The 10186-nt window shown below is 45.3% G+C and overlaps 1 protein-coding gene across 1 annotated transcript in view; it reads right to left on the reverse strand.

Moving 5' to 3' along the window:
* The window catches only part of Fam174b (family with sequence similarity 174 member B), a 26229-nt gene extending 22660 nt beyond the window's left edge, over positions 1-3569 (reverse strand). Inside the window, exon 1 of the mRNA XM_008852350.2 lies at positions 2907-3569. Within this exon, the coding sequence (XP_008850572.2) occupies positions 2907-3538 (632 nt within the window). The 5' untranslated portion in view covers positions 3539-3569. The remainder of the gene's footprint in view (positions 1-2906) is intronic.
* Positions 3570-10186: the final 6617 nt, after the last annotated feature.

Consider the following 10186-nt stretch of genomic DNA (forward strand, 5'->3'; position numbering starts at 1 on the left):
AGCCCTAATTTTAATAATATATTTAGTTTAATGTATCAACATATTATAATTTGAAAAAATTTATATGCGATTTCAAAGATTTAGTAAAAAAAATAATAAGTAAAATATCTTGATGTAGTTTATGGTTACAATACCTCTCAGTTCGAAGTCATATTTCCAGTTCTTATAGAAGCTACCAGATTGGAGAGCATAGAAGAAATTGAGGCTTTACAGGATTAGAAATGTTGATCCAATAAATAAAGACCCCATAACGCCTCTGGTGAACCCTGGAGTCCAGTAGAGCTAAGAGCAGAGGGGTACTAGGCAGAGATTGATAGATGCTCAGAAAGTCAGCATTCCGGTCATGAAGAGCCAGCCTTGCCCACAGGTCCAGGAATTTGATGTAGGGGCAGAGAGGGTAGAAGAAGAATGAAACCATCATTCCATGAGAAGAGGGAGAACGGAGTGCAGAGGAGCTAGGTGAGGCAGGAACCCCAGCCTAAAGAGCATCACTGTGATCTAGACGAGATGAGGGAGGGATGCAAACCAGGCAGAAGTGGTGGCAGAGGGACCACTTCACTGGAAGAAGGTGGTGTGAGGTGAGACGGTCTCAGGAGCTCGAGGTGATTGGACGGCCTAAAGGATGCCTAGCCAGCGGCTGAGACGCCCTGGCAACCTGGTTAAACAAGCCCACAGGGAACACAGCTAGGACAACAGCCACAGCACAGACCATCAAATGGCAGGGTCAAGGTACAGCCTCTGCCTTGGGTGGTACTTACTCCACACTCTGAGATGCAACTTTCTCATCTGCAAAGGAACACTAGGGTACCGGGTACCACCATGGCCCTTTCCTGTTGCTATGCTATGCTGTGAATTCCTATCTAAATCAGAATCCAGATTGGCTGCTGTCCACCTGGAGACTCACCTAACAAGCAGGCCTTCCCAGGAAGAGACAGAGCATGCCCAGAAACAGGTTCTCCTGTGAAGTGGTTGCCTTCCTTCTACACACCACACCCAAGTCAAGGGCCCTCCCTCCCAGACCTGAGTGCCACATCTCCCACTCAAATATACAGCCCTGTTCCCTCACATCTGGCCACATGCTGCCTTGTCTTCTCCCCACTCTTGGGTAATAAAGAACAGACTGGCAAAATAGTTCAAATGCCTTCTTTTAAAAGTACAGAGCCTTGTGGGCTCAGACTATTTTGAGCTAAAGGCTTCAAACCTCCAGACTCAGAGCTACCCTAGGCACTAGCTGACTCTGAGTGAACAATGAGGTCAGTAAATGACAGCAGTGCTTCTGCTGAATGCCAGACCTCATCTAGGACAGAGATACTAGGATGAACTGGGCATCTCACCCTCTAGGGCTCTTTCCTGAGTGTGAGAACTGGGCAATATGAGGGATAATAGGTATACTGAAGGATGAACAAGTGAGGGCTGGGGAGGTCAGGAAAGAAAGCAATGGCCCCATTCAATAGCTGTCCAGGAAAACTCAGTGACCAGCATGCAATCCTGAAAGATGTAGAGTGGGAATTGGACCAGAGGTGGGAAATTACGGGCCAGGACCATATGGTCTAAGGAGGAGCTCAAGAGATGAGAGACAAGGCTGAGAAAGGTGGGTTGATGGTTGCAGGGTGAGCTGGGGCCAGTGTGCAAGGGCCCCAAATGCCACCCATAAGTAGTCCCATGCTTGACTGTAGCTATGTGGAGCCAACGAAGTTTATCAACCATGTCAATGGGAAGATTTAGGTAACAGAAGGCAGGGGGTGGTGTGAACACAGAACCACAGTCCCTTTTCTCTCTTCTCAGACACCTGGCATTTCATCATAGAGATCCAGAAGGAAACACACAGAACTAAGCAAACCTCAGCACATTAGACACTTCCTGGGTCTAACTTCTGCTCCTGCACTGCAGATGCTCCTCAGAGGAACAAGCACCTGGCTTACCTTCAGTAGTTATCAAACATCAAAGCACAATATGGGACAGATGGTGAATACACACACACACACACACACACACACACACACACACACACTTACTTCCAGGTTGGCCTGCCTGAGTAACAGGACATATCTAGCTTTTCTCCACAAACCAGGATTTCCCTGGCATTCCACAGAAATGTCCAGCTGGTCTCCCCTGTGGGCCTGTTCACTTCACTACCCTGGGGACCTTCTTAATTTCCTGCACACTTTCTCCTTGACCTTGAGCAACCGACAAATCCTCTTGGCATTCCTCACGCCCCTGTGAATGAGCACTAGGACAGCTAAATCTGGGAGGAGGAGGTCCAGTAATAGATAGTCACCCAGGCCATCAAGGGTCACCAAACTTCTTGAACTTCTTGAAGCCTCTTACCAAGCTCAGGAGAGAGAGAGAGAGAGAGAGAGAGAGAGAGAGAGAGAGAGAGAGACCTTTTGCTTTCTGTACTAAAAACGGGAGTGGGGGTAAGCCAGTAAGACAGGGGGAGCTGCAGGCAGCAGTGGGAGAAGAGCAAGGTTAAAGTTAGGGGAACCCAAGTTCAGAGTCTCCCTCCATGGTTCAGTAGCTGAGTAAGCTATCTCTCCTCTCCGTGAATGTTTTCCCCATCCATAATATGGGTATAAAAATAATTGAGCGCGCTATCGTTGGTGTTAAGTATAATCCGAGTAAAGCAATGGAATTTATGATTTAGAACACACGGGTAACCTTAAACGAGGAAAGGGTTCCTAAAATGTACACTGGGAAAAAAAACAGAAACCTGTAGCCAACGCTCCCAGGCGCCCCCTCCCCTGGAGGGCAGAAAGACGAGCAGCTGACCGCAGCGCTCAAAACCCAACCACCTGTGAAGACAGGTGGGGCGGGCGCGCGGTGGCAGCGGGTTGGCTGCGGTGGCAGCAGGTTGACGACGCCGCCAGCTCTGCCAGCTGCGGAAGGAGCAGAGCGGAGGGACCCACCTGAAGACGCGCAGCAGTAAGCAGGCGACCAGCAGTGCGCTGAAGGCACACGCCACGATCACCGCCGCCTTCAGCGTGGGCAGGTCGCGGAGCAGGGTGGAGATGCGGGTCACCAAGGCGTCGCCGCTGCTGTTGGAGCTACCCCCTCCGGTCACCCCAGTTCCCAGTTGGGTGGCGTTCGGAGGCCCGGAGCCGGACAGCGGCCGCTGCTCCGCTTCGGGCTGGGAGGCTGGGGCGGACACAGCTCTACTTGCGAGGGCGGCGGGCGAGGCCAGGAGCGCGAGCAGCAGCAGCATCTGCCGGACGCTCATGATGCGCACTGCACAGCGCGCACCTTGCGGGCGGCGGCGCAGGGAGGCCGGCACCCGCGAGGCCTGCACCGGGGGCTCCCGCGGCCGAGGCGGCTGCGCGGTGCTTGGCAGGAAGCTCCGGAGCCCGGAAGAACCCGCGCCGCCGCCACCACCACGTTGCACCAAGTCATTCGACCGGCTTCGGCCCTGCGTGGGCGGGGCAGAATCGGCTAGGTCCCCGCTGCGCTCCGCCCCCGGGTCCCAGGCCACACAGGTCTTGAGACCCTGTGGCGAAGGCATAGCTGCCTCGCTCACCCGTCTGCAAGGCGGTGCGCTCAGCATTTCGCGCGTTTTAATTTCATTCAGTTTTGCAAACCCCCTCTGGAAACAGGTATTCTGTTGCGCTCGTTAGTTGATTTACCAGGCAGAGAGCCAGCTCGTTGTAACCTGCTTTATGTCGGATTAAAAAAAAAAAAATCAAAGACTCTGAGAACCTCTTTTTTTTTAACACCATGGGCAAAATGAAACCAGGATGAAGTGGGCTGTGGTATGTCGTCCGTAATTTCTCTCTTCTCTCAAAAAAAGGGCTTCTCATCTAGCGTTTGCAGGCATGATGCACTTCTGCTGAACTGGATTTTTGCATGCCCTTCTTTGAGGTGGAACAGCATTTGGGAGAATTAACACGTCCCTGCACCAGCCTAAAGTTTCAGACTCCAAAGAGTAATTCATTGATTGGCTTGCCACCTCTGGTATATAAACTCAATGATGTTCAGGTGGAGGAGTTTCTACTGGGATCCCAAGAATCAATGGAGGACTCAGTGCTTTCAAGGCACAATTAGTACCCCAGGGTCTGGGATGATCCTGAAAGACACTCCCAATGATGGATAAATATATGTAAACACACAGAACAAGGGCCTAGAGACTTTGTACAGCTCACTTCTCTTCTGCCAGAGAAAGAGACAAATATAATGTATTCAAGTGTCTATAGCTGTACAATAAAATTACCCGGAGACTTAGCAGCTTACAACAACCTATCTTTATTATCTCACACCCAGCCTAACTGGGTCCTCTACTTTCAAGGTGTCTTGTAAATCTGTGATCAAGCTGTCAGCCCCACCAGGTCTCCTCGGAAGGCTCACCTGGCAAAAGATTTGTCTCCTAGTTCAATCAGCTTCTCCTGGCAGACTCAATCTTCCCACACCGTCAGAGGCTCCATCCCCCACCAGAAGCTGCCCAGAGTCCTGTCACGTGGGACTCTCCAACAGAGCACTTTGCATCATCAAGGCATTTAAACCAAGTTAGCAATAAAGTCTGCTAGCAAGACAGAAGACAACTGTAAGGAACTTAATCACAGATGTGACATTCTCACACGTTTTCCTGAATCAATTAGTTAGAAGCTTGTCACAGCTCTCATTCACACTTGAGGAAAGGGGACTGCACAATGATGTAAATGACAGGAAACAGATCATTAGGGCCACCTGACAGCTGTCTGCCAAATACAGTGCGATGCATTTTGATTTGGGGGGATGAACAACATTCAGATTCTCAGAAGTCATTGCCCACAAAGCACTGTGTCACGGATATTAACTATGCAAGCATGTTGTAGTGATGAGAGATAAAAGATCACATGGTCAAGGTCTTCCAACTCTGAATTACCATTAGCTGAGAGTCATTCATATCCCTGTGATAGAATATATACATAAAATTCCTTAAAGATCTGGCTTTGGTGTCTGTGATTCCAAGGACTTCTTTTCCAAATTATGAGCTTCAGATGTCATATCCATGTAATTTGGTACTTAGGAGAAATTTCTGCATAGTGGAGCAAAGATGTTCCCAACTTTAGAGCCTCTCAATCACAATGAGAGTTGGCCACTGAGTGACCTTGGCCACTGAGAATTAGCCACTGAATACCATGTTTTCAAAATATAAAATAAGCATAACAATGTCTAGCATAATAAGGCCACAGAATGTTCATAAGAAGGGAGAAAAGGGACCAGAGAGATGACTCAGCACTTGCTACTCTTGCAGAGAACCAGAGTCTGGTTCCCAGCACCCACAAGGTACTTGAAAATGATCAGTTCCAGGGGATCTGATGCCCTCTTCTGACCTCTGCAGGCACTGCACAAATGCGGTGCACATACAGACAAGCAGGCACACACATAAATAAAAGTAAATAAAATTTTTTGGTCTTTTTTGAGACAAGGTCTCCCTGTAGCCCCAGCTGGCCTGGAACTCATTATGTAGACTAGGCTGGCGTCCATCTCACAGAGATCCACCTGCCTCCACCTCCCAAGTTCTGGGGTTAAAAGCATATGTCATCACACCCAGCAAAAATAAATAATTTTAAAAGGAGGAAATAGCCCTCTCTCCTCCTTTTGCCACAACTTGTGAGCTGTAGACTTTATTATTTGATATTGACTTAACACCAAGAAAGCACAAATATTAAATTATTTTGGTAAAATGAAACTTTAGGATCTTTCATTCTTCCTAATTATTGCTCAGTTATAAATTGCCCTATAGTGAAGTTCCTTGAGTATTTTGATTCAAATGGCCATGAGTAATGGCCTCTTTAACATGGAACATTGGTAAGAGGCAAAAGCAGTCAACCCTGGTTGATATCTGAACAAGGGTTATTGGAAGCAGGTTAGATTTTACTATGCACTAGAGCAGACATTCTAAAGTTATGGTTTGTGGAAGCCTGGCGTCCCTGACACCCTTTCAGGGTATCTTCAAAGTGAGAGCTAATTCCATAATGATGCTCTGATGGGCTATCACTTTTTCACTGTCTTGACATTTGTACCAATGATGCAAAAGCCATGGTGACAGCAAGAACCAAGGCAAGCCCTGCTTATGCCAATTGTAGTCTCCATAGCCATGCACTAGGGAGCCCCTGAAACAGAGCCAGCTTCACTTTAGAATCCCCAGGCAATAGCCATGAGATCATTAAATCTTGACTCTGGAGAACAGGACATGATAATCTGACACATGATGAAATGGGAAGAATGGTTATGAGTTATCCCATTCTTCTTCAACTGCCTGATGAAGACTCAGGGTAGACTCTAGGGAAAGCAAGCAAGCCATTCTTAGAGCTGCAAACCCAATGGCCATTTTGTCATGAAACATCATTTTTCATCAAAGAATGACTGACAACTTAGGTCCAGCTCTTTGGCAGACATTGTCTCAAAAATGAATAAAATGAGTCTATCATTCCAAGGATGCCAACTGATAGCATTGTGGGCAGTGATAAAACCCAAACCTCCAAATGAAGTCTAGAATTTTTAGAAAACTTGTCAATTAGAATGCTTTCTGTCGTGAACCTCAAAACTTTCCTGATAAGCCTAGAGGTATATATTTTTAAAGTATGAGTTTTCTTTGGTTCTTGTTTAAGACAATCTCTATGTTGCCAGACTGACTTCAAATGTTCCTCCTGTCTCTGCCTCCTAAGTGGTGGGATTACAGGCACATATGACCATGTCTATCCCCATGTCTGGAGTCTTATATGTTTTATATTTTATATTGCTGTACTATGCAAGAATTTCCTCTAAGTATCAAATTATAAGACTGTGGCATCTGAAGCTTATGCCTTAGAAAAGAAGGCCATGAATCATGGCCATTTTATAATGGAAAAAAAAAATCAAAATTTGGAAGATCTGCTTAAATCTGCAAACAAATTTTTCCATGTAGCCATTGTACATAGTTATGAATCATTTGTGAGTGAAGGTGCATTCAAAGTGAAAGACACGCCTGCCAGTACATATAGACTGAAAATGGAACCCAGGGTTTTCTGAACATGCTCGGAAAAGCACTCTACCAACCAAGCACCAGCCCAGCCCAGCCCAATGGATTTCCTTCATTATTTCTAATTATCAGAGTAATGGATTTCATCATAATAAAGACATTTTCATACATACTTTGCTTTTGCCGACCCTTGCCCCCTCCTCCCCTCTTCGGTCCTCCTGCCCCCACCCCACTGGGCCCTCTTCCTCTCACGAGTCCCACCTGCTTTCGTGTCAATTGTGTTCTGCTGCCCTCTCCTCTCACCTTAGGAACTTTTTTTCCTTCTCATGGTCCCCTTTCTAGTTTTATGACTTATATCCACATATATATGAAAACTAAATCTAGAATATGAGAGAAAACATGTAGTAATTGTCTTTCTGAATCTAGATTACTCAGCTTAATATAATCATTTCCAGCTCCGCCTATTTTCCCACAAAGCCATGATTTTTTTTTTCTTCACAGCTGAATAAAATTGCATTGTGTGTCCGAGGAGATGGCTCAGCAAGTAAAAGCACTTGCTATGCAAGCGTGACAGCCTGAGTTCGATCCTTAGATACCAGGGTGGAAACTGAAAGTTGTCCTCTGACCTCCTGAATGCACACTGGGACACACTCACACACAATAATAAAGTTTTAAAATCTTTTCAATCCTAAAATACAATTGCTATACAACAAAACCCCCCTAGAGGGAACTTTGTGACTGGTAAAGACAATGTAAAATAACAGTAGGATTGATAATGTCAGTTTATGAAAAAGGAAGAAGCTAGTTCCGTGCAGGTTGAGGGTTTGGGTGGAAAATTGTATTTTCTTCTCTATTTCCTTGACAATGTTTGCTTAAGCTTAAGCTCAATGATTGGCTTCTGTATTCTGCTTGTTTGCCCAGCAACAAGTTTAGTATAAAAGGACCAGAGTGCTTAGGCTCAGGGCTGCACTTGGACCCTCTAGGAAAGAATGTAGTCTGGCCATAATAAATCTTCTTTCTCCAAAAAAATAAGTAAATAAATAAAATCTTTTCCAAAAAATTCCACTATATATATATATATCACATTTTCTTTTTTTTCTTTTATTGATTCCAGAATTTCATACAATGTGTTTTGAGCACATTCAGACCCTACACTCCCTCACCACCTCCACATCCCCCCCATTTCATGTCCCCCATTTCCTTTTCCTTTTTTAATTTTTATTTGTTGGTTTATAAAATTTTGGTTTTTAGATACCTATGGAGGGGCTGGAGAGATGGCTCAGTGGTTAAGAGCATTATCTTCTCTTGCAGAGGATTTGGGTTTGATTCCCAGCACCCACATGGCAGCTAACAACCATCAATAACTGCAGTTCCAGGAGATCTGCCACCCTCTTCTGGCCTCTACAGGCATTGCACACACATGGTGTACCTACATGCAAGCAGGCAAAACACTCATATACACAAAATAAATAAATTTTTTAAAGAAAAGAGAAATAAAAGCCTATGGATTCCACTCCATGTTTCCCACATGCTCCTTGGTATGGGTTCGTGCCCTAGAGTCTGGTCAGTTTCCCAAGTATCACATCAGTAAAGAAAATGGACTCTCCCTCTCCATCAGTTGCCAAGAGATACTCAGCTAGAGCTGGGACTTCCTTCCCATTCATGCTGGGCCCTTGCCTGGTTTGGGTTTGCACAAGTCTTGTGAATGCTGTCACAAGCACTGTGGGGTTCATATGTACAACTACCCTGTGGTGTCCAGACAACACAGTTTCCTTGTGTTTCCTTGTATTCATCTACCAATTCTGGTTCTTAAAATCATTCTGCCTCCTCTTCTACAATTATCCCTGAACCTTGGGAGGAGAAGGTACAATATGTGTCCAACTTAGGACTGAGCATTCCACATTCTCTTATTCTCTGCACATTGACCATTTGTGGGTCTCTGTGTTAATCTCTATCTGCTACAAGAAGAACCTTCTCTGTGAGAGTTGAGAGATGCACTAACCTATGGGTAGCAAATGTCATTGGGAGTCAGTTTACTTTTATGTCTATTCAGCAGAATGATAGAAGGAGGTTCTCCCCTATGGACTGTGATTTGTTTAACCACAGGTTCTCACCCTGATAGCAGTGTCAGGTATGGACTTCCTGTTGTAAAGCAGGCCTTAAATCCAATTAGAAGGTGATTGGTTACTTCCATAACGCTCATGCCAATAATGCAGCATTGGGACTATTTTGCCAAGTCAGTTGTTATTGTAGCTTATAGAGTTCACAGCTGGGTAAGGTTGATGATTGCCTTTCTCTGTCAGTAACATGCATAGCACCTTCTAGTACTATGAAAGCTAGCCAGCAGAGATGAAGCTTCAAGGTCAGTTCCAACTTGCTTTCTCTTTGTTTGTTCTGAGACTCATGTCCACAGTGTCTTAAGCAATAGAGTCTTACTGTCAAGTTCTGATGGGAAACAAAGTGCATGGGCAGTGACCAGTATTGTTTGAGGATTTTAGGAGTCTATTCCTGGCATTGGGTTTTGTGTTTGCTAGCCTGGTACTGCATTTTCTTTATCCATTCATCTGTCGATACCTAGTCCGGTCCCATTTCCTACTATTGTGAATAGAAAAGGAATAAACATGGATGTCCAAGTGTCTCTATGCTAAGACTAGAGCCCTTTGGGTAGGTGCCCAGTTGTCCCCGACCGCTTTCCGTCTCGCCAGCAAGAACGACGCGGGAGGATAGAGATATAGTTGGGTCATGTGGTAGTTCTATTTTTATTTTTGAGAAACCTCCATGCTAATTTCTATAGTGACTATACATACCATGAATAGGAGTTCCTCTTTCTCCACAACCTCAACAGCATTTATTTGCTTATTTGCATTTTTTTTGAGATAGGGTCTTCCTGTAACCCCAAATGGCCTGGAACTCACTATATAGACCAAGCTGGTCTTGAACTCACAGAGATCAGCCTGCCTCTGCCTCCCAAGTGCTGGGATTAAAGGTGTGTACCACCACACCTGGTTGTTATTTGCTTTAGCCATTCTGACTGGGGTGAGATGAAATCTCAAAGAAGTTTCAGTTTGAATGTTCCTGATAGCTAAGGACACTAAACACTATCTTAAATATTTATTGGCCATTTGTGTTTCTTTTTTTTTTTTTAGAATTGTCTGTTCAATTCATTACCCCATTTATTGATTGGATTTTTTTGGTGTTTTGGGTCTTTATATACTCTAGACATTGGTCCCTTGTCTGAAGTGTAAGTAGAGA

This window comes from Nannospalax galili, unplaced genomic scaffold, assembly GCF_000622305.1.
Source record: "Nannospalax galili isolate Female #2095 unplaced genomic scaffold, S.galili_v1.0 scaffold63, whole genome shotgun sequence".
Taxonomy (NCBI): domain Eukaryota; kingdom Metazoa; phylum Chordata; class Mammalia; order Rodentia; family Spalacidae; genus Nannospalax; species Nannospalax galili.